Source organism: Lontra canadensis, unplaced genomic scaffold (assembly GCF_010015895.1).
Source record: "Lontra canadensis isolate GAN:19392208 unplaced genomic scaffold, GSC_riverotter_1.0 scaffold47, whole genome shotgun sequence".
Classification (NCBI taxonomy): domain Eukaryota; kingdom Metazoa; phylum Chordata; class Mammalia; order Carnivora; family Mustelidae; genus Lontra; species Lontra canadensis.
The window spans coordinates 6582136-6610086 of NW_022631041.1; the positions used below are offsets into that span (position 1 = coordinate 6582136).

Here is a 27951-nt window from a genome sequence, read left to right on the forward strand (position 1 = left end):
TAAAAGAAATTTCATACAGTAATCAAATATATTTTGTAACCGTTTACTTTTCCCTTTACTATTGCTTATTCTGTACTGAAATATCAGGCTGCTTAATCAGATGGCATCCCAATTCACTGATTTCCCTAGCATCAAGGGAGGAGGTGGTTAGGCAATATTAGACTTTTTAATTTTCATATAAAAACTTGAAGGATAAATAATAGCTTTCAGGCCTTATAGACGAAGACAATAATTTAATTAGCTTCTCAAGTCCAAATTAGATTAGTAATGTGGTAATGCATGAAAAAGCACAGAAAAATATAATGTTGCTTTCTTTTTCAGTGTTCCTTAACTACAGAGCAGCAATGTGATCCTTCCCCAATTAAAGTTCTATAATGTATATATGGATGTAATGAATCTAGTCTTCAGCTTTCCTAAACTATGTGAGTTGGCTGACTAAGCCCACTGATTGGGTAAAAATTTCAAAAACTTTTTTGCATGATAATGAATGCCATAGTAATGAAATCCAAATTAAATAAACAAATCAACATTCTTGATGAAGAATTATATGATAACAAAGGTTAGTTTGATGGGCACAGCATTTTAAATTAATTGTTCACCATCTGCTATGTTCTCTAATCACTACTGCAACCATCCATAAATTACATTTGCCTCATAAAAAAGAGGGCAGTATTTTACAAGTATGTATTTTATTGCAATTGACATTTGGGTTGTTACCTTTTTTAATTTAAAGTATAGGAGGATACTAAACTCTTTTAATGGAGTAGTATACTTATCTTGTTTTTGTTGTTCCTCTTGAAGGCTGGAATATTCAAGAGTGAGTTAAAGGGTTTGCCATTTTTCAAAAAGTTTAATGCAAACAAAGGCATAAAATTGTCTCTTCAGTTAAACTTCTTACTTATTATGGCAGTACATAAATGTAAGACGGGCCTAACTTCTTTTGTAAGAATGGCTAAGTATTCTAGGTACTGAGAATATGATAGTGAACAAAAGATATCCTTCCCCTCCTGGAGTTTACATTCCCAGTTTCCCTTCTTTCTTCTCAGTACCATCCCCCAGCCCCCAGGGACTTGTCTACTACTGTCCAGCACTCATCAATGACTTGAAAAAAATTATAAAGCAGTCATTAGTATGAGGAAATTCAGGGAATATTCAGTTACAGAAAATTGAAAGCTGGATGATCTCAGGTTGCTTAGCCAGGTCTGTTCCAGGGTGTCTCTGATGTTCCTGCTCCTTTCCTTGGAGGTTAATTTTCTTAATGATCTGTCTGTCCTCCTTCCTCAATTCAATGCTGGGTTTATTTACATTGGCTTACTTTACAGGAAGAATAAAACTTAAAAGTGTCCAGACTTGGGTTCTATCTCCATTAACTTCTGATCAGATGTACCATTCATCTCTTTCCACGGTGTGCTCTGACTTTCTGGTTTCCTCTCTGTTTTCCTTCCCTCATTAAGACCTTGTATGTGGGTTTTTGTGGAAGATACTCCCTAAAGGTCTTTATCTTGGAGTTCCTGCTTTTCTCTAAATGTATCTATTCACCCGTCCTTTTTTTTCTTAAGGATTTGAGAAGTCTCTTGGCAACGTGGATGGATTCATATCATCTTTATGATGTTCCTACTAAAAGATTTAGGTAACACATTAGCAGGTTAATCTAGTCTGGGTCACCTCTTAATATTGTCACTCTTATAATGTATTAGATGAACATAATTAGAAATATTACAGTAATCAGCTGATGGCCCTTGATGGTGTACTTGTAATCTATTTCATAATGATTGTTATCATCACACAAAATAGGAAATGGGCGGAGTCCTCTTAAACACTGATCATCAGAGGGATTAAGTTAATCTTAATCATGTAATCAGAAAACGTGGAGAGAATATATTTCCCGTTATTTTAATCAGAAGCATCTTTTGGTTATGAAGGTAAGAGAGAAATGGAGGGCAGGTAAAGAGAGAGATAGTAAGAGCCTATGGGGATGCTGTTTTGTGTGTGTGTGTGTTTTGTTCCTGTGAATTCTTGTTGGTTAATATATTGGTTTGCTTACATAAAAATCCCTAGAGATGTCTAGTGATACAGGGATGCTGTTTTGTGTGTGTGTGTGTGTGTGTGTTTTGTTCCTGCGAATTCTTGTTGGCTAATATATTGGTTTGCTTATGTAAAAATCCCTAGAGATGTCTAAACCTCCCAGACTTAGTAATAAAATCATAAAAGGAATCATAAAAGAAATGAACCATTTTTTGAGGTGCTCTTATGTGCCAGGCATGTGCCAGTAGCTTTACAGTTATTAACTGAAGTTCAAAGAGATAAGGAATATATTTATTATTATGTAACTCGTTAGTGTTAGAACTGGCATATGATCTCTTAGTCTTTCCTTACACTAGATTGTCCAGGAGTAAAAATGCTACTCTGGAAGGTTTGTTTTGTTTTTGTTTTGTTTCTATATTTGCTTGCCTTAATATTTCCTGTTCATCGCTTGGTGAAATACAAGATTATAGATACGTGTAAAAAAAAAAAAAGCAAACAGTAAAAGTAAGATATTTGGAATTACCAAATTAAAAAAAGCCTTCGTAAGGTTTGTCCTTCTCTTTGACAGTAAAGACCTTTTTATAATCACTTTATATGGGTATAGGAAGGAGGAAGGAAAAATAAGTGGAATATAAAGTTTAGTATTCTCAGTAAAGAGTTAAGCTAAAGTTCCATTGAGCCCAACTCGGTTCACTAATTATATATTGAGGACATACTGGTCTCTAGCCTGGGTATTGCTGAAACCAAGATGGAAAGAAAGAAAACTTGAATGATGTATGGGTTAGAACCTATTCACAATGGAGATTATATATGTCAATTTCATATGGAGAAAGAAGATACAATAAATATGGAAGATCATTATTTAAAGCAACTGGGGTGATTCTAATAAAGTTCTGTATTATTTCATAGGAGAAACATATACTTTCTTTATTGTAAAATGTTTTTTTATAAGCACACATAAGGAGATTGTTTTCCTTTCTACTGTTAAGATTTCTTTGAGATGTATGGTGACTTTGGCTTTCTTATAGAATTGAATTTTAAAGTTAAAAGGACCCATTGGAATAAAAATTATTTCCCAGCATGAGAAAATAGGGTTCCCACTTGATAAAAGTGAGTTGAGCAGGTCATTTACCTCTCCTAGGAGCCAAGGGCATGATGGGGTCAGGGCTGGCCCCAACCCTAGTCTGTGCTCTTTGTCCTGCTTTGTTCCACCTGCATTTCAGGGAACCATGGCACAGCCTTTCTGAGCTATGGTGTAGAAGATAGTGAGGTATAAATGCCACCAATTAATTTGCATAGTTGAAGAATAAAGATAATTGGACAAGAGAGAAAAATTCAGGATTGATCATTGCTTTCTACTCTCTTTTGTCTTTTTCTTCTCTCTTCTTTCTAAAAGGTAGTTATTAATTCTTCCTAAAAGATAGTTATCTATTGTAACACAATAAAGAAATCACTATTTCAATTACATAAATATGGAATTAATATAACAATATTTATAATAAAATTAATCTATTATATATTATGTATAAATACATACTATGAATGTAGAAAGTAAATATAATTGCACCCTCAACGTTTGGTCAGTTAAATAGGAAGGCCTAAAGAGAAGGGAGAACCAGAATGCTGCCTCTCAAAAAAATCCACAGAGAAGGACACACACACACACACACACACACACACACACACACGTGCACACGCACAAACACAAACACATACTACTGGGAATAGGAAGTGACAGAAAAAGCTACTCTGGTCTGAAAATTGTCAGTAAATTTATTTGGTTTTATCCTGCTGTTTCCTCCTTCTCTCAGATTAGCCTCTATTACTGCCTTTTCAAATGCAAATTAGATTACCCTCTTATCTCTGAGCTTCATTTGCTCACTGGGCCTTCAGTATTTAGTGGCCCTGCCATTGCGTGAAAATGGCATAACAACTCATCGGAGTGGAAATACTCCAGCTTCAGCAGCAGAGACCAGAGAAATCAATTTGTAAGCCAAGAAGCTGGCAGTGCTCTGTCCTGACAACACGTAACAGTCATCTGGGGAGCTTTTAAAATATATCCACGCTGCCCTTCACCAGTGACCAACTAAATTTGAATCTCTTGGTATTTTGGGGGTAGGGCCTCTGGGGATCAGTATTTAAAAACCAACAGGCAAACAGACTCTCAGAGGGGTTTCTAGTACGTCCCCCAAATTCTGAACCACTGGCCCCAAAAGATTCTCCACTCCTGCCTGAGGGTCTTAAAATTTGTGGCAAAAAAAATATCTCTTCAGAAATTTTGAAAGGAACTTTCTTCTTTGATTTTTGAATAACTAGAGGATTTTGAAAATGCAATTATATCCCTTTATTGTTTTCTTCTTTTAGGCCTTTTTTTTTTTTTTGCTGTTTTTTAATTTGTTTTTCTATTCTCTTGCCCCACATTGTCATAACATGGTATTTTATATTTTGCTGTTTATTACCTGTATCACAGACATTCTGGAAAGTTTTTGTTTGGTTTTGCTCTTCTCTCTGTTTCTGGTTTAAAGTACGCATTAAACTGAGATTGGTACTGTAATAGGAGGTACTTTTCTTCGGACTCCATGATCAGTTAATCTGTATCCTTTCTGGCATACAGATGGGAATTGAACATAGAGCTTTTCTTTTCTTCTGAGGAGCTGCTTGAGTAGGGATTATATAATAAATACCACAAAAGGACTGCTCCATCAAAAGATTCTACATTTAGTGAAGACAAAAATGTCCCAGCCATTACAGGTGTTTTGTCACAGGACAAAGACCCCGTGTGTCTCCCTGCCAGGTTATTCAGTGACTGACTCAGAAGCAGTTTTTACTTTATCCAGGTGAAAAAAATCATCATAATTAAGTTGTCTGTTCAGAAATTAGTACTGTATCTTTTTCTTTTACAAAAGCCAGGGAAACACGAGTGCTTAAAATAGATCTTTGAAAAAGACCACGTGACTTATTAACAAACACAGGTGCTACTATCATAAAAATTAGCACTCCTTTTCTCATGGGGCTATTAAGGATGATTTTTTTTTTCCACCTCACATAAATGACATTTGTTTTGTATATTTTATATTATTTATATGGAAGCATTTATATAGATGAGGCATATAAAAATAAAGCATTTTATGTTTATGTGAAATACATTTCATGTAAATGTTCTATATTTCTCATTTTCTAGGTAAGGATTTAAATAAGGCCTGCCTAAAGACGTACCTTTCCTCCAGTACTGTTGTAAGGGACTGTATCCCAGCTCAAGCATTCCTAGAGGCTGGGCGTTTACTTAACTTGTTTTCCTAATTTCTCCCTTACTGGTGGGTTCTCTCTATCTGCCTATCATGACACAGCATCTCTCTCTCCTCAGTTCAGTTACCAAGGACTCTGTGTACCCTTTAATACTTGAGCAGTGCGACCTGGAGTTCTGTGGCTGCTAAACTCTTCATGGTCCATTTGGTTCCTAGAGATTTATTACAGTTGTTTTCAAGTCTAAACATTGATTTCTAGAATTTTCTGGAAATGTGTTCTGTCCCCTTCAGCTTGACTTTTAAATAATACTAAAGAAAGACAGGAGGATGAATTTATGTTGAAGATGAAAGTTACTGTTCAGGAGAGCTCACTTTAGTCCATTTGACCATGAAGTTCATCTTACCAGGAAGTTCAGTAAACTTCAGTTCATTTTTACCAACAATTTGAAATATTTTAAAGTGAAGTTGCTTATGTGATTGATACTAAAAGATGGGATATTATCACAAAGAAGAATAAGTATATCTGTCTTAAATTCTCTACAGCTTACGTTGATTATGTGTTTCTGCCTGGCCTCTGTTTTCAGTGGACAAGTGGGACAACCATCAAAGCAGCGAGATAGGAAAGGGGGCACCCTTGGGTATTGAGGGAACTGAGACCCAGGAGTGTTTAGCTGGAGAGCTCTCCAACCGGCTGTGAGGGTGTCTGCTCTGTGTTCATCGAATATCTCTGTCCTGGTCCTGTCAGCTTCTCATCACTGTTTCTGAGATCTCTGTGTTTTTGGGTTTGAACTTGACTTCCATTTCTTTCTGTATCGTTTCCTTGTCTTCTGGAATCTTACTCTTCCTTCCTGTCCCTGCAGGGCCTTGCATGATACCTACCCTTTCCTGTCTGAAAGTCTAACTTATTTTATTTCAGATATCCTAGAAACCATTTTGCTGTATGAAATATTTGGGATGATCCTTGAAATTTTTCTATCTTCCCATTGAAATGTTTGTGGACGTGCTACACGTCTGGGCTACAGAAAGTGCCCTCTATTAAAGATGAACTGCCAGACACACTCAGCAATGATGAAGTATCTAAGATAATTTGTCTTCAGTTACTGTTTTAAGAAACATGATCAAGTAATCTTATTTTCTCAGTCTTTCCTCATAACTGAAAACCATTTCTCTCCTAATTATACTTCCCATTTTTTTTAAAGATTTTATTTATTTATTTGACAGAGATCACAATTAGGCAGAGAGGCAGGCAGAGAGAGAGAGAGGAGGAAGCAGGCTCCCTGCTGAGCAGAGAGCCTGATATGGGGCTCCATCCCAGGACTCTGGGATCATGACCTGAGCTGAAGGCAGAGGCTTTAACCCACTCAGCCACCCAGGCACCCCATACTTCCCATTTTGACTGAGGACAACAAAGGACTGTCTTTGGATTTTATAGAAGTGAATTTATGTTAAAGAAAAATATTTTTTGAGGGATTGTGTTACATTTCAAGGCTTATAAGTATATTGAAATTCAAAAGTCACTAAAACAATGGGGCCACTTATTACTCTGAGTAGCTATTTTCTTCTTTGGGAAGTAGCAGGGAATTAATTGGTGATGGGAGTATAGAGAAATGTTTTATTCCCCTGGCTCATATAAACTGTGTCTCCATGAACCTGGTAGCAAACCCTTACAAAAGGTGGTGTTCTCACTTGGTTATTGATCAGACTTCCAAATATTCTTCTTCTTTTTTTTTTTTTTTTTAACTGCAGAATTGACTCCTGAGGAGAAAGCCCAAAAGATCGCCAAGGCCATGCGCAAACAGTCCTCTGAAGTCAAAGAGAAGTGGGAAAGTCTAAACACGGTCACCAGCAATTGGCAAAAGCAAGTGGACAAAGCACTGGAGAAGCTCAGAGACCTGCAGGGCGCCATGGATGACCTGGACGTTGACATGAAGGAGGTGGAGGCCGTGCGCAATGGATGGAAACCCGTGGGAGACTTACTCATCGACTCCCTGCAGGACCACATCGAAAAAACCATGGTCAGCTTCACTGCCTCAGATAAAGGATTTTAAGAAATGTTTTATTGTTGAATCTAACACAAAGAAAGTCACATGTAAAAACCATTATAAGGCATTTTACGAAGCCAACCCTGTCACAACTCCATCAAAATCAGGATAGAGAGATTTTTTTTTTCCAGTCACGACAGATGTTTTCCATATGACCCTCACTATCAGAACCCCTTCCCCACCAAAATAACAATGAACGAGACTTTCACAGTAATTTACGTTCCTTTTTCTTTTTAAAATTTATTTATTTATTTTTTAAAAGATTTTATTTATTTATTTGACAGAGAGCAAGACAGTGAAAGAGGGAACACAAGCAGGGGGAACAGCAGGCAGAAGGAGAAGCAGGCTTTCCACTGAGCAGGGAGCCCAATCCCGGACTTGACCTGAGCCAAAGGCAGACGCTTAACAACTGAGCCACCCCGCCGCCCCAGCTTTTATTTATTTATTTTATCCTTTTTTTCACCCAACTCTGTGTCCCTAAACACTTCACTACTTTAAAAAAAAGTAATGCAAAGTCCTGTTTAATCTCTAGATTTCCCCTCTATCCCTTTTATGTTTTGTTTACAATGTTTAAGAAACTGAATTGTGTGTTTTATAGTATTTCTTTCAGCCTGGGTTTTGTAGTATGGCATCCACGTCATGAAGTTGGGCAGGTTCCTCTCTACTCTGTATTTCCTGTAAACTGGTAGTTGGATTTAGGGACTTAATCAAAAACATACTGTTTTGCTGAGGACTCTCATGTTCAATTTTTCTCTCACTGTCTGAGTAGATTATGGAAGGATTAGCTTAGCTATAAATTTTGTTTGTGGTCAGGAATGACCCAAAGTTAAGGCTGATAGATCTGTGATCTTGAGCTCCTTTGGCTCCCACATTCTAGAACATATCCAGAAAAAAAATTAATAGAATTTAGGCAGTAAGAGACACAGTAGTCAGGTTTGTGGTAGCATAGCAACCTCTATATTAGGTAGTCATGAGTCAAATCAAAGAATAAACTAAAGAAACATCAGAAGGTGTTAGACTGACAATATCAATATCATAAATGTGATTTTTACTGCAAAAGACCTATCTTTTGTGCACGGACATTGGATAACATTTTCCCTTTGTTTATGCGTGTGGTTAAAAAGGAAGGAGAAAGGGTCTAGGAAATGAAATGAACATGCAGGCAAATTATATAAGCAAATATATGTGTGTGTAGATATGGGAATAATAATGGCTAACATTTATTGAGGCATACTGTGTGCCAAGAACTGTTCATAGCCAGTTTACATGGATACCTCTTTTAATCCTCACACCAACCCAACAAGACAGGTATATTACACCCATTTCACAAATGGTAAAAATGCAGATATTGCTCAAGCCCACACAGCTGTTAAGTGGTAGAGTTTTCATGATTTCTTCCTTGCTCTTCTCTTTCATTGTAGGGACCTCACTCATACTAATGTAATTAGGTGCAACTTGTATCACCTATTGGAATTCAAAACTTTGAAAGTTACATGTTAAATTTTAAACTTAAAAAAAGTTTCACTACTAAAAGAGTGTTAGTATCTGCCACCTTTCGTTATAAATTTACATGAATGTGCAGAACTCTACGAATTAAGTAGGCTCCTTCCTACAGCTCGGGTGTCCTGAAAACCATTTCCATGGGCGAATCTGAGTTTCAAATAATGAACTGAAAATAAAGCCTTTTAGTAGAGGTTCTCTGGAAGTTACACACTTCTTGCAATTTAAAAGATGGTCTTTAAATGCTGGAAATCTTCAATTCAATGGTCTATGAATAGTATATTTTTTTGGACTACAAAAATGCCTCTTGGTTAGAGCAAGAATTTACCCACTTCAATTTGAAAGTATCAATTTTTAATGCAGGATGGTTAGTGTTGAAGGAAAAATGAAAAGTTGTATCTGGGCTTGTTAAAGACCTAAAAGTTTGGGAGTTGTTATTCCCATCTGATTAAAGAAATTACCCGTCTCTCTATCCAAATCCTTTGTTCAAATCTCTACAGTGGAAAGCCAGGAAAAACACAATAAATATTTAAAAGGAAGGAATAAACTGTGGATTAAAATATTTTCACATCTTATTAAGAAAAGGGAAAATAAAAACCCATGTCTCATTAAACCAAATAAAATGGATTCAAAGTCTGGGATTTTGCACATATACTCCAAAGTATACGTCAAATCCCACTGAAGCTATTGGCAAATAAAAATAAGTACCGATTATTGCTAAATATTATTAAATATGTCAAAGCAACTGGAAAACAAAATCTTTGAGGGACAATCAAATAAGTTTAATGCCCTAAAATTATCCTTAATCATTCTTCTTTGCAGAATACACACCTTCTGACAGGAGAAGCCTTTTCCAGCCCCAACATCTGCTGGCAGCCTGCCAGTCAGCACCTTTAATGCTAGCAGATGTTCCTGTTTTTATAGCAAAGAAGACCACATAGACTTTTATTCTCCTATAGGAAAGTGCAGCCAAACATGATAAATTGGCTCTTTATACTAGAACACATAGCGGATTGGAAACCATTTTAAACTTGCTTTACTTCAAGCCCCTTAATTTGGAAGCTCATAAAAAGCAAAAGATAAACTTTCCCATTAGAGAGATTCCTCACTGCCATAACACCCACAAAAGCAAAGCCCAACGACATTGTCGGTCAGAGGTCTTTTTTTAATATTTTCACCTGTAGCTTATAAGAGAAAAACATTATTTTTACAGAGGAAAATTGGGAACTCCTTGATGTTCTATAAGATCTTAAAAATATGTCTTGAAGTTATAACCTGATTTTGAAATAAACCTGTTATTATTTAAAATGATAGAAACCTAAGAGTACTGTCTAGCCTTCCATTTTTTCATCTTTGATACCTACAAAATACAAAGACATTGATTTTAAAAGCTGATTGAAATTCTTGAGTCCTCTCAAGTCGTCTAGGAGAGAATATTAATGTATAATGTTAAATTACAACTGAGTTGTCTTTATTCTTAAATGGAATCTGAAGGAACGCGGGTCTCTTCCTAGTCCAGACTGAAAAATTTACTTTCCCCACCCTAATCCCACTTCTGTCTGTCCCATGCTTCCCTGTCAGTGGTTCATTCTTCAGACCTAGAATGCCTGTTATCATATAACTGCTTTTCTCATTGAACCGTGGGTCAGTCTGTGCACATATTCTGTCATCGGTGAAAGACCAGCATCTACAGCCATGAAGAAAAATGATCACAACTCAAAGTCTTTTCTTTCCATTTTCCAGCAACTCAGATGCCTTTGTGAGCTTCCCTTCTTCTGCCTGATTTTGAAATGTTGGTGCCGTCAGGGTTCTTACAATGTTTCTTACTTTACACGCATTGACTTCCATGTTCACTGTTTTAAATGTCATTTATACACGGCTCCCTCCTTTGTGTGGACCTTTTTATGCTGACTCTGGGTTCTAGATCTGTTCTTGTGACTTTCCTTCTTGAGTTTCTTCTTGTGGCTTTTGAGCATATTCCAGAATTTTGAAAAACACTAAAATATATTCTCTGATTTACCTAAAATTAATTTCCTTTTTGAAGTAAAGTCATATTTGTAATACTATTTTGATTTTTATCAACCATAATGATTATTTTTAACCTCTACATTATCTAAGGGAGCGTTACATAGGGTAACAGGTTTGGAAGAGAGAAGTAAGAAAGGAAGTGGTTGAAGAGGGTTTTTTTAAATAAACATAATGAGGAAGCCAAGTTAATACTGTGGTATTCCAATGAAAATTCATGGTCATCAAAGCACTCTGATATGTAATATTTCATCAACTAAACTTGGTATGGGGAAAGGCAGAACAAGGGTTTGTAGACATATTCCTGTCTCTTAAGGGGTGGGATGGTAGAAACGCTATAATTTGAGGGCTGCTGCTAACTGTGTTCACAACACCTAATACATATCATTTCAGTTTGGCACATGATTAACTCTGATTTTGTGACATACTAAAGAAAAAACAATATACTGTTCTCCTTTAGTATTTCAGTTCTGTTCCCAATTGTATATTGGATTAACTTGCCTCAGGTTAACATTTTCATGGGCCTTCGTCCGTAGAAGTGAGTTCTCCCCTCTTGTATGGCAAAGTTTGTGCTGAATACTGGAGAGTGTCTCTTCTCAAGAAGCTTCTATTCTTCTTAAAGGACATCAAGAATATGGATATACTAAAAGCTCTGATAAGGAATGATATTTAAAATACATAACAACTGGCCTGTATGGCACCAAACAATCAGAATGGTCTTCACTATGAAGCCCCATTTGTGTGGCTGCATGTGTGCTGGCAGGAAGTCCTGACTGGATTCTAGAAGGCAGAGAGAATGCTGGGAGCAGGTAGTGGGGCCTCCAGCTGAGAATGCTGAGGGAAGGGCCTTAGGGAAATGTTCCTTGAAATAGGATGCATAGGGACCTGAGTTGACTCTTAAAGCATCAGTGGGATCTAGGCAAAGACTCTGTTGGAAAAGGGGAACGTGAACATAGAGTCAGGGGGAATTATGCGGCAAAGAGAGAAAGCTTAGTGTTTTCATTATTCTGTTTGCTCTTACAGGACATGTTACTTGTCCCTGGCCCCAAATATCTTTTGTTTTTCTCTTTCCCTCTTCACAGACATCCTCCATCACCACCTGTACCATCTCTCATTTGTCACTAAGCCTCATTTACATTTTTTCTTATAGACACTACTCTTCCTGCCCGCCCCCCCCACCATGTGATGATAATGACTTTGAAAGGATCAAAACTTACCTCATGAGTAATAGTCATAGATTTTGTGGTTAGGAAAGTTGTTCTTACTGGCCACTTAATTTTATTTATTTTTAAAGATTTTATTTATTTATTTGACAGAGAGAGTGCACAAGTAGGCAGAGCAGCAGGCAGAGGGGGAGGGAGAAGCAGACTCCCCATTGAGCTTGGAGCCCTCTGTGGGGCTTGATCTCAGGACCTTGGCATCTCAGGACCTTGGCATCGTGACCTGAGCAAAAGGCAGATTGACTGAGCAACCCAGGCACCCTGGCCACTTAACTTATTTTTTTAAGATTTTATTTATTTATTTGACAGAGGGAGAGAGATCACAAGTAGGCACAGCAGCTGGCAGAGAGAGGGGGGAAGCAGGCTCCCTGCCAAGTAGAAAGCCTGATGAGGGTCTTGTTCCCAGGACCCTGTGATCATGACTTGAGCCAAAGACAGAGGCTTAACCCACTGAGCCACCCAGGTGCCCCTGGCCACTTAATTTTAAATAGTAACGTGTTCAAATCAAATTGTTGCCTCTGATGAAAAAATAGTAAGATAACCAAGGAAAGAAAGAAGGAAAATATGAAAGAAAATGAAAAATAGAAACAAGACTACAAATTAGTCAAGTGGATAATAATGGCAAACGTTTTCCAGATGAAATTACATAAGATGATAGATTTGCAGGAAATACATCATCATCTCAATGAGTTTGCCTTACGATTTTTCTCTCTGTGCTGCTGTTTAGATTCTCCAGGTTACAAAGGCTGAGTCTGTGGCTGTTGGTCCCCGTGGCTACAGACGTGAGCTGGGCTGCCGTTGAGTACACAGCTGTTGTCAGTGGCCTCTTAGCTGGTCTTGCCATTTTCTTTGAAGAACGGTTCAAAATCCTACCTTCTGTTACATTCTTTTCCAAGGTCATCATTTCTGTTTTTATTCTTCCAGGCATTTAGAGAAGAAATTGCACCAATCAACCTAAAAGTTAAAACAGTGAATGATTTGTCCAGTCAGCTGTCTCCACTTGACCTGCATCCATCTCTGAAGATGTCTCGCCAGCTAGATGACCTTAATATGCGATGGAAACTTCTGCAGGTGTCGCCACTTTATCCCTCTTCATGATCCAGCCTTGCCCAGTCGGTCCTTAAACCCTGCCTGATCATTCCCCGCACACCATCGCTTTCTCCTTCTTTGCTAGTTGTAGTTGATAATGGATTTGTAGCATGTAATACCAGCAGGTGTCTGTCGTTCCATATCTTGAACCCAGAGGCCTCATTTGTTTATGAATAGAGGTTTTAATGTGATTTTATGAGGTACCGTTCATATGATATTTGTAGAAAACTGCAGAAGGTCAGATAAATCATAGTAATGGAGACCTAGGACAGGTCACAGAAACATTTTCCCATAATGGCTCATGAAGGAGTCATTTTTCTTACTTTAATCATGTATTTTTTTTTCATTTTGCAAAGTTAAGTGATCTCCATCCTTCTTCCACTGTGTGCTACTCAAGTATGTTGTTCATTCTTTCCAGCTGGCACATTTACACTATTGTGGTGTTCTTACCTTTACCTCTTATGTCTAAGTTGTTGTAGTGACTGTGGATATTACTTGCTCATTCCAGATTTAACAGAGCCGAGCCCAGAAGAACTCTGTTGAGTACTACTAGGTATCCGCACGTACAAGTCACCACACATGCCCATGAGTAGCTTAGTCTTGGCAGAACTTTGTCATGTTCAATGGCCAGTTCCTTGGAGTCGTAATAATTATTTTTTCCCTGAAAACTAGCAGGATAATTTAAGTGGAATATTGAAAAAATAATTGTGCATTTTTCTCTCTCTTTGGGGCCTGAAATGTAGTCTTTAATGAGATAGATGTGCAGCTAGAGGTGATACACAAAAGCATTTTATTTTAAAGCTATAATATTTTATAGCATATTAGGTTACCTGAATTAACTCAAACGTTGAATACCCAGTGCTTCATATGTTCTTCATGAATATGAAGATTTAAGAAATGAGTGTATAGCATCAAACCGTCTTTTCTATGTTTGAAAAGACTGTTAATAATCTGGGATTAGTAGAGTAGGAGATGGTAAAGTCAGACGTGCTTTTCTGGTGAGTGGAACAGGAAGTGTTTGACTTTCTCTTTTTTCCTTCTGCTCCATTTCCCTAATTCATTACCTTCATGTGGGTTTTTCTGTGGTCCATCCTGATCCCCTTCTGCTTGTGTTACCACTATCTCCAAAGATTAGAAGTCAGGGAGTGCACTGTGCTTGAAAGAGGATATGCATTCTCTTATCCTTATCTCTGAGTGTTGTAACTGCTGGAGCGCAGATGTTAGTTGCTGGTTGAATGAGAAGGGAAGGCATCTTCTGCTGACAGCAGTGTCACTCGTTCAGGACCATCGTCTCTTCTCCTGTACTAGACGGTGGCAATTAAGTGCTTTTTGGCTTTAATGAACAAAGCACTTGCTAATGCAATTTAAATAGCTAACCAGGAAAAATTAGAGCTGCCCAGGGAGCCAGAGATAGACACGTTTCATTTAAAGGCAGCTGAAAATAGGATGGACAATCTCTCCAGAATAGCGGACTCGCACGCAGAGACTGGGGCCAGGAAAAAGAAAATGGAAGTGTCAGTAGGCCGTGTGTGGTGGTTACTGAGTTGCATTTAGCCTCGCAGTGGACCCGCTGTGCATGTTCATAATGTAGAGAGCTAACGGTGGAAGTTCGGAGGACAGATTCAGAGAGTATACTAATTGGCTGCTATACCCTTGGATACCCCCAAGTTTAGATGATTGAACACAAATGTGGAAGCAGATAAGAGATTCCATACTCCTAGATCTTCGTACTGTCCATCCATCTTTATCTATCCATCTATTGTCTAATTCGATCTCTCTGTCATCTACCTGTCTTTCTGTCTGTGCCTCTGGCTGTCATCATCTATCTGTGTTTTTCCCCAGCATTATTTTAGACTTCTTTTTCATTTGCTTCCTGTGGCGCTTTTGACCACTTTCCTTATAGAGGAGAGATGAGTAGCCACTGGCCACAAGGCCACAGCTTGACTTTAGATGCTTTCGAGCTTTCCTGCTTTCAAGGCAGCATAGAATAACAGGAAAGCAAGAGCTCCTGGGACGAGATTAGCTGCATGTGGATACTAGTACTGTCGGGTACTGACTTTCTGTCCTTGGACACCTCTTTGTGCCCCAATTTCTTCATCTGTAAAGTGGGGATAATAATAAATAACACTTACCCAACAGGGTCATTGTAATGGTTAAAAGAGTTAATTTGTATGAACTGCTTAGAAGAGTGCCTGGTGCTCTTTGTAGTCAGTTGGTACCGGAAGAGCGTATTTTAATCCTAGTACTTTGGTCCCAGAGATAGAGAAGGAGTCTGCACAAGCAGTCATATCTCGGGCAGTAGCCTCCTTTAGTAAACAGGGTTACTGGAGCGGGGGTGTGTGTGGGGGATGGAGTAACTGGGCAATGGGCACTAAGGAGGGCATGTGATAGGATGAACACCTGTGTTACATGCAACTGATGAATTCTTGAACTCTATATCTGAAACTAACGATGTGGGCTCTATGTTGAATAATTGAATTTAAATAGAAAAATACTTAAATCAAGTATATTATTAAAGTCATTGTTTTCAAATCAAATTATTTCTTGCATGTGTGTATGCAGGTTTCTGTAGATGATCGCCTTAAACAGCTTCAGGAAGCCCATAGAGACTTTGGACCATCCTCCCAGCATTTTCTTTCTAGTAAGTACTAGTAAGCTTGACTATTCTCATTAACTGAGTGAGTGAGCATGTTCTTTCAGTTCCCTTCCAGGAGCCATATTCTTTGCTACAAATACATTTACTCACGTTCGATAAATGTACAGAAAGTAATATTAAGATTCATTACCATATTGTTTATTGGTTATTAGTTATAATAATCTGGCCACCATTGATAAGTCCCCAAAGTGGAGCAAAACTGAATTTGTCTTTAGCTGTGGTTTTTCACTGAACCATCAGCTATAGTAACTAATATAGTATCATATCGTCATTAGCGTATCATAAAGGCTATGAACTTTTTCACAATAAAGAAATCATTTTTACATTTTCAGATTTCTAATTAGTGTTTCTTCTTAAAAAGTGTTTATCAATTTAAAATGTACCTGTATCTTTAGCAATAAAAAAATAACTCCCCACAAATCTGAGATTTTTGTTTATTAGGTTCACTGTAATCATACTTCGCTTTTCTTTCGGTCAAGTATTGCAGATGTAGCCAAACCACGTATGTAGATTTGTAGGTAATATTCTCCAACTGAAACATTTAATTTTATGGACTGTTCATGAGATCTTATATAAGTGCTTTGAGCTTCTATTTTCTTTATCATTCACTGCTGGAGAAACTAAAGAATGTAGGATTCAGAGTCATCCAAATTAAGATTAAATTATTAATTCTGCCTTTTGCCAGATCTGTAGATTCCTGAGAGTTAATTTCTTTATCTTAAAATTCTATAATAATACTTATTTTTTCTGATCGCCTTGAAAATTGAGTGAGGAAGCAGAGTGAGTTTCATAGCACCCATCACAGTTCTTGACACTGATGCTTTCACTATTAATTTCTTTCCTTTTATTTTTCCTGGCAACATATGCCAGAAAACAGCTTGTTTAATTCAACATAAATGAAGTTTAAAACTTAAGGCACAACTTATATCCCAATTATGAGAACTTCTTTGTATCTATAATGATAGAGAAAACTGAAGTAATACCATCTCTTCCAACCAAATTGATTACATTCATATTTTCCCTTAATCTTTTGTCATGGTTGATAATCTGCTTTACCTCAATTCAAGGTTGGCTTTTCTATTATCACAGTTTAGAGAATCTGAATTAGTCATTTCCTGCCCCTCCTGTCCTCGAGTCCTCCTGCTCCCCCTTTCCTCTCCCCCTCTCCACGCCCCCATGCACATTTTCTCTTTCACACACAAGAGCTCTTAGATAGCCTATCTTTGAGTGATTGTAGTCCTTCCTGGATTATACTGGGTGCAAGGGTGCATTTCTAAAGTTGGGATGCCATCAGTGTTGATAAAGTAAAGAAGTGTGCAGTCTCATTAGGTATGAACTACTTCAGATTTCTTAAACTTAATTTAAGCTGTGTGCTAAGGCCAAATTAAAGCAGAATTTAACAAGAACTTGTGACTCTATTTACAGTTCTAAGGATTAGTTATCTATTAGTGATGAAATCCTACACTTTGACCCAGCAACCATTTGTATAATAAAAATCCAACTCATGTTCTTTAGGAAAGGAGACATGGTAAGATTCACATGTACTTTGTGAAACCAAAGCATGTGGCCTTTTATTGTCTGGCCCTGATAGTCCAAGGAGGTCAGAGTTTTTCAAATCAAAACAATTGTTAACGTGAATGAAGACATGTAAACCAAATCCCAATTAATAAATTGAATAATTGTTATCTCTTGCTGCTTGGAATCATTGGCTTTATAATATTTCTTGGACATCAGCCAGGTTATAAAAGAAGTCTGTTTAGCTAGAACACAAAATAAAAACTGACCTATGGGGCTGGTGCCAACACTGAAATGAGGTTGGCTCCAATGAGAAATTTATTATACCTACTTCCACATTTTCATCACCCTTTTATATTTTCACGGACATAGTTGGAGAAGGGAGTGCTCCCATGCTATAAAGAGAAGAAGAATTGTTGAACAGGAGAATTGCTGAACTAGGGGTCAGAAATCTTGAGATCATGTCTGAGCTCGGCCATTTCTTTATGGAGCAAATTCTTTCACTTCTGAGTATCTCGTTCCTTATGTATCAGATAGAGCTCTAATGAGGGCTTGTTGACTTCCTTATCAACAGATGTATTTGAAAAGGCTTTGAGAGTTTAGAATGCTATATTTTTGTAAGATATTAATGTGACCTGAAATTCAGAAAAAAAAAAAGCATTGATAACAACTGGCTCTGAGAGCCTAGTGATAATTGCAAAGATTTGTTTGAATTGCTTGTTTATTAGTTTATTTGGCAAAATTCCTTAGTAGCTCTAACTTTACATGTTTAACTCTTCTTAAATCAGTCTTAAAATAATTTTATGGGAATAATATAGTTTTATAAATAAGGAAGAACTGGGATTATAAGAAATAAGTACCCGAAACAAAATATAAAATCTCAATCATAGTGATATCTAATGTGAAAGTAAGAAACTGTATTTTCTGTGCATTTCAGATGAACTAAGTTTTTGGCATTCTTCTATCCAGATAATTACCTTTGTTGTTTTCTTTTTTGTCGTTGGTGTTTTTAACAACCCTTTGCCTGTGTTTGTCTTAATCTTTCCTTTTTAAAATTCATACAAATGAGTTTGTTTAAATGCCATCTGTCCTAGATAGTTATTCTTGTGAAACAAAGTAAAGCATGTTATTAATGATCTGGAAAATTCAGTCTTGGGGAATCTAGTTTATAATCTGGATATACCAGGTAAAATTAATTTTGGCTTTAGCTTAATCAAAAAATATATACAGAGTCCATTTTTCGGATAGCACTAAGTTTTAAATTGTGGTGATCATAAACAATAAAACTTGATTTTGAGAAGTATTTTTAGCAATAGGTTCAATTAGTTAGGTTGGCATTTGAAATTGGAACCTGCGTTGTTTCTTTCCTTGCTTCAAATGAATCTTTAAAAAGTTACTCTTTGTTTAGCCTCACAGATTTCATAATTATAGGAATCCAGCTCAAAAACCAGAACAGTTCGCATTGAATTGGCTATAAAATGTGTTCAGTTGTTTTGCATTATGGCGTAAGTCTTTTGGGTGAGCAGTGTTTCCAATAACCTCCCTTTGTTTCTTCAGCTTCAGTCCAGCTGCCATGGCAGAGATCCATTTCACATAATAAAGTGCCCTATTACATCAAGTAAGTTGATTTTAATTCTCCTTTATGATACCAAAATTACAAAGTTATGTTGATAGGTTAAGAGGCTTTCCACTGTAACTTTGGAAAATAGAATTCAATCCTGCTGTCTGAAGGAAACTATATATATATAATATTTAAAAGAAGTTAGTTTAAAAATCAGAGTATTATTTGTAGTTTATTAGGTTAAGGCCATAGGTGTGTTTAGCATATATTATTTTTAAACTGATACTAAAATATTTGGGGAAACTGACAAAATTTCTAAATATGTCAAACTCTTGGGGCACCCGGCTGGCTCAGTCTGTAGAGCTTGAGACTCGACCTTGGGATTGTGAGTTCGAGCCCCACCTTGGGTGTAGAGATTACTTAAGAATAAAATCTTAGTAAATAAATATGTCAAACTCTGGACATGATGCTGTTTCTCACACTGTACTGATTCTAAACCATTTTTATTTCTCCCAGAAAATCCATTTAAAAAGTGCTGTACTCTTCTCATTTTAATCCACTAAAAACAAGCAGTGTTTTTATCATTAAAAAGTTCAGTATTTTCAGGGGTTTTTGGCTTATGGATATTATCTGCAGTATAGTTTAGATTTATCATTCTTCCTTTTTTTATTGTCAGTTTGAGAGTTTCTCCTTTTTACATACAAGTTTCTCCTTATTATATAACATTTTATACATTTTGTATCATTTACACAAGGTCTGAGTAGGATTTGATCCTTGGCTTAGGCTAGGTATTGTCCTAGGACAGAATGATACAATCCCTTGAGGTGTAAATTAGCAAAGATGTTGGTTTACAGTGTGTTAAACTGATGAAAGTCCTAGCTGACTCTGTTTTATGTGTATGGTGAACAGCATCATAATTACAGGAAAGTAATCACTATTATTAGGAGTCAACTCTGTCTCAGATTAGCCAGCTGACCTCAGGCAAGTTGGGTAAACATCTCTGGGCCAGTTTTCCTTTGTATCTTTCCTAAATGGCATATGGATCTCCAAAATCCTTGCTGACACCAATAATCTACTCTTCCAATATCCCTCTTCCTGAAAAATTTGTATATGAAGCCAGTGTTTGTGAAATAGTATTTCCTTATGAAGGTTCTATTGTAGTCTGAGATGCATCCTCTGGGTAAAGAAAAATCACCATACCATATATGAAATATAATAATAGTATATGTTATATTGCCTTAATGGAATTCACTACTTTCACTGTAGAGTCTATAGTGTACTGGTTTGTGATAAACTTAAAGATAAGGTAGCAAAGCAATTGGCTGGTGTCAGATTTGTGCAATCATGAATAGAAAAGTCAGAGGCTGGGTAAATTGACATGTCTCTATTGAGAATGTAATCATCTGAATCAAATTTAAACCATTTTTAAGATTTTTTACATTTTTATTGTTATAATAATTAATAATAATAATAGCAGCAGGTGAAGAAGGGGGCATGAGTCAGGGAATGCTCACAGCCTCTAGAAACTAGAAAAGGCAAGCCAATGGGATTCTCTTTTAGAATCTCCAAGGAGGACCACAGACCTGCAAACCTCAATTTTAGCTTAAGGAGACATTTATTTTGGAGTCATTTTTTATAGCAGCAGTAGAAAGCTAACACATATATTACACAAAATGAAGAAGTCCATGAAATTATTTGAAATTAAATTGTTTTACTCAACTGACAAAGAATCCTGACATGATTTTTTTTTTTAAAGTGTTGATCAGATCCAGCAAAGCAGATTTTTGTCTTTACTGGATAAAGAAAATATTAATTCTCTTGTTTGATTATGTTATATGCTGGCTATTTATTTGACTTGTCATTTTAAGAATCCATCTTGAATTTTAGCACTGCTATTGAAAAGGAATTTCTGTATGTCCAAGTTGATTATATATGGCTAAAAATGACATTAAGTCAGAGTTTCACTGATTCAGAATTTTTATAATTTTGGTTGGCTCTCACAGGATTATAGTCTTGTTCACACTATGAGTTCTGATGGGGTAGACTGTATAGCAAAAGCTTGTTCCTCTGACATCTCATTAGCCGGAGCTCCGTGACCATAACCAGCACTTTAAAATATGTATAATACAATGATGGCCAATATGTGTAATGTGACTTGTAGGATTGTAGCATCCTAAAATATCTTCAACATCATTAGTGAAAGATTGAATTTTCTTGACTCCATATAATTTTACTGTTAAGTGTCTTTTGGGACTTTGAAATATGTAGAGATCTCCCCAGGTATATAGGTTGAATTCTCTTATTTTTAGAAAACTTTCAGCCAGATGTTTTCATTACCTGCTCTGTTGTGTAACTTAACAGTTTCTTTCTTCATAATAAAGTATATCAATCTCTGGAGGTAGGGTTGATATGAGCCAGTATTTCCAGATGAAGAATTGTTATGAAAACAAAATTTAATTCCCAAGTAAATTAATAAGCAAGTAAATAATGAGTGAAAGGGCTTTTAATATACACTTCCTTTTGCATGGCTGCACAAGTAAGTAGAGGAAGAATGTTAAAAACAAATTTAGCATGATTGTCATGCAGCTAGAGTCTCCTGGAGCATATTAGGATGTATTAATTTAGCCAAAAAGAAAATAAGAGTCAGGTAAAAATGTGGAAGTATACGATTTTGTATTCTTTATGGAAGTATACGATTTTTTATACTTCAATGGCAGAATATAGTGAGAAAGTTGAAAGGAGAATGGGAAGAACAAATTGTTTTTCTTTCGTATTTTTGTTTTATCGATTAGCTAAAACCTACTTTGATGGCTCTCCAATGCATTTCTTTCTCTCTAGGTGTGTTTTCCTTAATATTTTGTGTGTACTGCAGTGGTTCCAGACTCATTTGTTTCTAAAAAATGGTAGAATATAGATTTGAACTGTAAGGGTCCGTATGGTATAAATCCCTCTAAAGTTGAAACTCATATCTTTAAAATATATTTGCTGCATCTAAGGTAGGCTTTCCAAATCTGATCTAGTTATTTTTTCTTTTCTAGTATAATCCAGTGACAGCTCATTGTTCTATCAGTTTACAGAAACCTGCAATGACTCCTGCTGCCTTTACAATATACAAAAATCTACCATCAAAGCCAGATTTCTTTCTCTGTGGATTTTTAGTTATGTGTTTGTGTTTTGCACACGTTTTTCATTTCCTCAGCTAAAAGTTAATATCCAGGGTGTTTCAGGCATAAAAGGAACAACGAGTAAAAGCTTTGGGTTGAACTTTCCTAACATGTCACGTTAATCATATAAAGCTCATTGCTTCTCATTTTGATCTGGAAATAATACTAATAAATAGTCATAGCGGGTGATAATAAAGATCACTGAAACGAATTATATTTTTTGAATATTCATTTGCCAGCCACTGTGCTAATCCTGTAATTATCTCTTAATTCTCACTGGACTGTTGGAACTGTCATTACCCCATTTACGGGCAAGGCTTAGATAACAAGTACGCACATAGCTTGCTCCAATCATACAACCAGTACAAGGAAGAGCTAGTGCTCAAACCCAGGAACTGACTCCAGCTCTTGCCTCTTGACCGTTGCGCCTCCAGCTCTCTGCACTGAGCAAAGAGAACAGCAATTTAAGTCACATGGAAAATCTGGGTAGTATGGGGACTTATATTAAAGAAGGCGTGGTCAGGTGGAGGAAATTTGAGCAAACATCCTTTTTGTTCATGCTACGGATTGGCTGCCATTTATGATACACCTACTAAGGGCCAGCAGTTAAGGGCAGAGCTCATTTTCGTAGGTCATTTCTGTAAGGGTAATGCATGCTTTAATATGGTTAAGGAAATGTCACACTGCGTGGTGCAGTAATGGAGAAAGGTACTTTTCTATAGGTAGAAAAATGTAGTTGTCCACAGTCCTGCCAGTCGGATCTTGACAGGAATTCAGAGGTAGGGGAGCAAACTGTGTGGCCCTCCACTACCTTTCCTCAGTTCCACGGTCAGAGATTTCTGTCAGGTGGATTTCCATCCATGATTAGGATGCTCAACAGAGCGGGCTCATAAGTCCCGTAGGGCTTTTTGCGTAGATGGCTCTGTACATATCCAGTCTGTTAGTAAGTAGTACTCTTTCACAGAATTTAGTAAGGTGAAGTTAGGAAATCTGGTTTTCTCTTCTCCCTCTATGATGTCATCCCTGAAGCCAGAGTGCATGACTTTTCAGGAAGCCTTAGCGGAAATGCTGCTGCTGCTCTCATGACGGGTTGTCCCCTCACATCCTAACAGTTTTTCCACTTGAATCTGAGGTGCAAACCTAAATTCTTTATAGAATCCTAAGTGTGCTAACACACATGCAGCTTTCATGTGAACATTTTAGTAATCTCTTCTTACTAGATAATACATATCACATTCTCTGAAACTGACGTTTCTCAGTATTACAGCGTATTAATCAAAATAAACTATCATTACCTACAGATACCACTTCCATGGATTCTCTCCCTTATTCTCACTCCCCTTGATGAACAGGCCTAAATCAAATTTTTCCTCAAGTTATTACATCTCCTTTATATTTTCCTTTTCTGTTCTCATGTCCATTAGGGATAATTCCCCTTTCTTGACTTCCAAGGCCTTTGTCTGCTGCCCTTATCCATCAATTGCTGGGAAAAAAACAAAACACAAAGTTTATAGTTGTAAATAAAATCTTGGAGAGCAAGTAGCTGTTTTTTATAGCAGTCATGTAGTTTATTTGCGTAAACTCTGTTTCCTTGTCTCATTATATATGTACAGTCTAAAGGAGAGAATTAATGCTTATTTCTTCAGAGGAATCGTGGACCCAATCAGTGATGTAGGTGAAATATTTCTCCCTTAAATAAGAGCGGAGAGGAGTGACCGCAAAGGGTTTTCCAAATATTTAACCTAACAAGAAAGTCAAAGCTAACAGAGGTGTGTGTATAACAAAACAAAGAAGAAATTAACATAAGGAATTTTATGTTTAAAGATTGGAGGAAACTCATCCCAAAACAAAATAAATCCATAACAAATCTGTAACTAATAATGAAAGGCAAACACAGCTCTCTCTGAAAGGCCTCATACAGTTGTCTTCATCTCTGTCTCCCTCCTTAATCAAGATGAGAGATGGCATTCTCCTGGTGCCAGATTTTTAGTGAAGTCTTGGGACACGCTTTGAGTCTCTCTGCCGGAGTAGAGCTTGTGTTTTCATTTTAATGATAAAGAAATAAATGAAACAAAGCTTAAGAGAATGTACTGGAGAGTCTGTTTTTCCAAGAAACAGTCTGTGACTTTACCTATGTTGAAAATAAATATTTAAAATCATTGGGCCAACTCTGCTGATGGGGAGGGAAAAACGAAGTTGTTTTATGAAAGAACATAAGCATCTTGGGATCCCTATACCTCCTGGGCTTGGAGACAGCTTCAGACAAGTGAGCACACCTTGGCTGTTGAGAAAGATAACAGCAGGCCCTGTGCCCTGCAGCAGCCTTGAATTGGCAAACTGTAACCAGCCGGACAACTTCCAGTGTATCTACCAGTGCCCTGACTTACTGAGATAATTCAGGTGGAACTGACATGGTCCGGGAAAGACATTCACTCGTGCAGGACTGAAAAAGATGTTATTTTCCTGCCATTCATCTATATATGGCTGGGGCCAGTGTTATTTTTACCAGGAGGTGGAATTTGGGCTTGGCATTTTACAGGTTACTCAGTTCTACTGTATTATAGGGGCACTGTCAGCCTTACTGTACCATCTGACTTTAAGGGTCAAATTTGTAATTAATAAAGGTCTACTGTAAAGTACAGAAAAGTCACTATGGGGCCACTAAGGAGGAAAAAGAGATATTTATATTTTGATTTGTAAAGATTAAATTTTTTAATTAGTCATTGAAACTAGGAAAAGTGCAAAAGCAATAATGATCAAATAAATAGTGAAAGAAATAGAGTGTCTTTTTCTATATGGATTGTAAAGTGTACAATGTAAAGTTCAATACAACCATATAGAAAAAATTGATTTCTCCTTTAAAGATTGCATATAAAAGATAGAGTAGTTAAAAACAAAAACAAAAAACCTAAATCTAGGGGCGCCTGGGTGACTCAGTTGGTTAAGGTTCTGCCTTCGGCTCAGGTCGTGATCTCAGGGTCCTGGGACTGAGTCCTGCATCGGGCTCCCTGCTCAGCTGCGAGACTGCTTCTCTCTCCACCCCACTTTCTCTGCCTGTGTTCCCTCTCTTGCTTGCTCGCGCTCTCTGTCAAATAAATGGATAAAGTATTTTTTTTTTAATCTAAATAATGTAAATTCAGCTTTAAAAAACAAACTAGAAGGATATAAGGATAAACTCAACTCTGGTGGGCAATAATCCTGGAGCTGACACCCCAGGCAGGGGGGTCTAGAACACTCCCCAGAGCCACCTCAACAGCAGGTGACCTGCAGGAATGTTGATTAATGTGCATTACTGGTCTGCCCCTCCCTAGTGTGACAACTTAGAGGGAAAAGGGGTTGAGTTTGGGGCAGAGGGGAAGCTCCTTCTGAGTTCTGGGCCCAAGCAGAGATACTCCCAAAGTAGGGCTCCCCTGGGTTTACTGAGTATATGCACGTTCATTCTTCCAGACAACCTTCCAGTGCCCTCAAAACTAGTATCACCCGAAGCTCCCTGCACACCAGGCACACCCAGGCACATCCATTTTGGTCACAAATCATATTACTTTATTTGAAAACAAATACAAGCAAACCTCATCATATTGTTTTGTAATAAATTGTTCTATAATTTACATTCATAAATGTATTGTAAAATACATTTGTATTTAGGGTTTTGGTAGTATTTTTGGTAGCCTTTGTCTCTATATAGCCATTTACATGCTTATGTCTTTTAACCTACTCTTGAGTATGAAATTATTTTAGGTGCATCTTATACTTGAATCCAATAGAGTTGGAGTTATCCACTGGGGACAATTTCATCATCCTGCGTTGTGTCTTCATTATCATGACAAGCTAGTGACATTTTCTTTTCTTTCTTTTTTTTCTTTTTTTAACTAGGCTCCATTCCCAATATGGGGCTTGAACTCATGACCATGAGATCAGGAGTTAAATGTTCCACTGACTGAGCTAGCCAGACACCTCAAATCAGTGACATTTGTTAAGGAAGAGTCTATGCTTTTTCAGTATCTTTTACCAAGTAGGATCCTGTATCTTATATGGAATTTAAACAGAAAAGTTTTTTTTCTGAAATGTTGGCATTCAAATTTTCTTAAGTTTTCCCTTAGATTTATTCTTATATTTCAAAAACTGTAACCTTGCCTTTCCTGCCTTTAAAAGCCTAGAAGATGGCAGAAAGTGTTTGCGAGGGTTCAAGAAGTTCTGTGTAACCTGAACACACATGTTCCATCCCCTGGAGGAAACCGCTTCCTCATCTTCTGTCCAGTCTGTCTTCCACCTGCACCGTCATGCACACACACCACACCAGACACACACACACACACACACACACACACACACACACACACACACACAGAGTAAGACTCTGCATACCAGCAGGAGTACTCCATATTCTGGTCTCGAGTAAAATAAAAATTGGGGGGATTATAAATTCCAAGATGAGAATGTCACCTTTTAGATCCTTAGGAAGATACTACTCAGATAAATAACATTGCCTCTGATTGCCAGAATTTGCTTTCACTCTTTACACTTTAATCACCTGAATGCTAATTGATTATTTGGGAGTTACTGCTTGATTCCTATGTTCTTTTTTTTTTTTTTTTTAAAGATTTTATTTATTTATTTGGCAGAGACACAGCAAGAGAGGGAATACAAGCAGGGGGAGTGGAAGAGGGAGAAGCAGGCTTCCTGTTACAGAGGGAGCCCCATGCAGGGCTGGATCTCGGGACCCTGGGATCAAGACCTGAGCCAAAGGCAGATGCTTAAGAACTGAGCCATCCAGACACCTCTGATTCCTATATTCCTGTATAAACTTTCATAAACGTATTTAAAGAAGGTATTAGCAGAGCCTGCAAAGGCCTGTGTCTCATCATTCTGGAGATACTCTCTTTTATATATAGCACTTCTTATCTTCTACTGTACTTTGTGACTTAAGGAGTTGATTTTCTGTCACTTATTTCTCCCCACCCTGAGGAGCAGTCTGGGGCACTGAAGACAGAAAAGCAGCCACTGCATCAGACAAACACAGTTCACTTATAATTTCGATAGGGCCCGTGTGTAGAGGAGTGAAGTTGGAAACAAAATTGATGTGAGTTCAGTAATGAATGGGACATGAGATTGTGCACTCCTCAATTGAGAATTTTGTCTGTGAAGAAGAAAAAAAGGTAACAGAGAGCAGGAAATGTAGATTCAAGGTAGGGATGTTGGTGTATAAGGATGGCAGATCCTTCAACATTTGTATTTTGAGAAGGTTCTTATTGAGAAGGGAGTTAATAATGCAGCACAAGAGATTTTAAAGAAAGCTTGGGAAGAATTGGCCTTTGATGGGTGGAGGAATTCCTCAGGAACGAGGAGAGAAGAAGACAATCTGGCAGATGGAAGGTAGTTTATTGATTTGGTGGTTGAAAGATGAAGGAATTCTAATATGGTGGTTTCTAGTTTTCTTTTCAATGAAGTGTGAGATCAAGTGAAATGATATAAGGCAGGGAGGGAAAATTACTTAGGTTTGGGAGAGAGATGGCAGTAGTAAATTGTCTTGGGGTCTGGGAAGTGAGTTTATTAGGGGATGTTGTGTGGTTGCCAGCAGTTGGACATTTGAGGTTTGAAGTTAAATATTTAAAGTAAAATTAGTCTGTCTATTGAGTGATTTTCTCCAGCTGTATTCATGCACAGCTGCTCAGGTCCAGAGAGGCAAGTAATTGAGCTGATCCATGCTTGGGCTTTGCTAGGAGTGAGAGAGAGAAGCAAGGCAGATGAGATCGTTTGTAATGATTATAATGATGGACCATGGACTCAGATTTAGACAGATTAATCAGAAAGATGTTAAAATCTCAGTCATACAAGTAGACTTCCATATTAAGAACACAGGCTTAAAATTCAAATTCCATTTCTACTACTTACTGAGACCTTGAGCAAGT

The 27951-nt window shown here is 37.3% G+C and overlaps 1 protein-coding gene across 8 annotated transcripts in view; it reads left to right on the forward strand.

Moving 5' to 3' along the window:
- The window catches only part of UTRN (utrophin), a 489639-nt gene that overhangs the window by 388336 nt on the left and 73352 nt on the right, over window positions 1-27951 (forward strand). For 7 of the 8 annotated variants that reach the window (XM_032873101.1, XM_032873103.1, XM_032873100.1 and 4 more), the window contains 4 exons: window positions 7017-7285; window positions 12982-13128; window positions 15709-15787; window positions 18875-18935. In XM_032873101.1, the coding sequence (XP_032728992.1) occupies window positions 7017-7285; window positions 12982-13128; window positions 15709-15787; window positions 18875-18935 (556 nt within the window). The remainder of the gene's footprint in view (window positions 1-7016; window positions 7286-12981; window positions 13129-15708; window positions 15788-18874; window positions 18936-27951) is intronic. The other variant, XM_032873104.1, reaches the window with a different exon arrangement.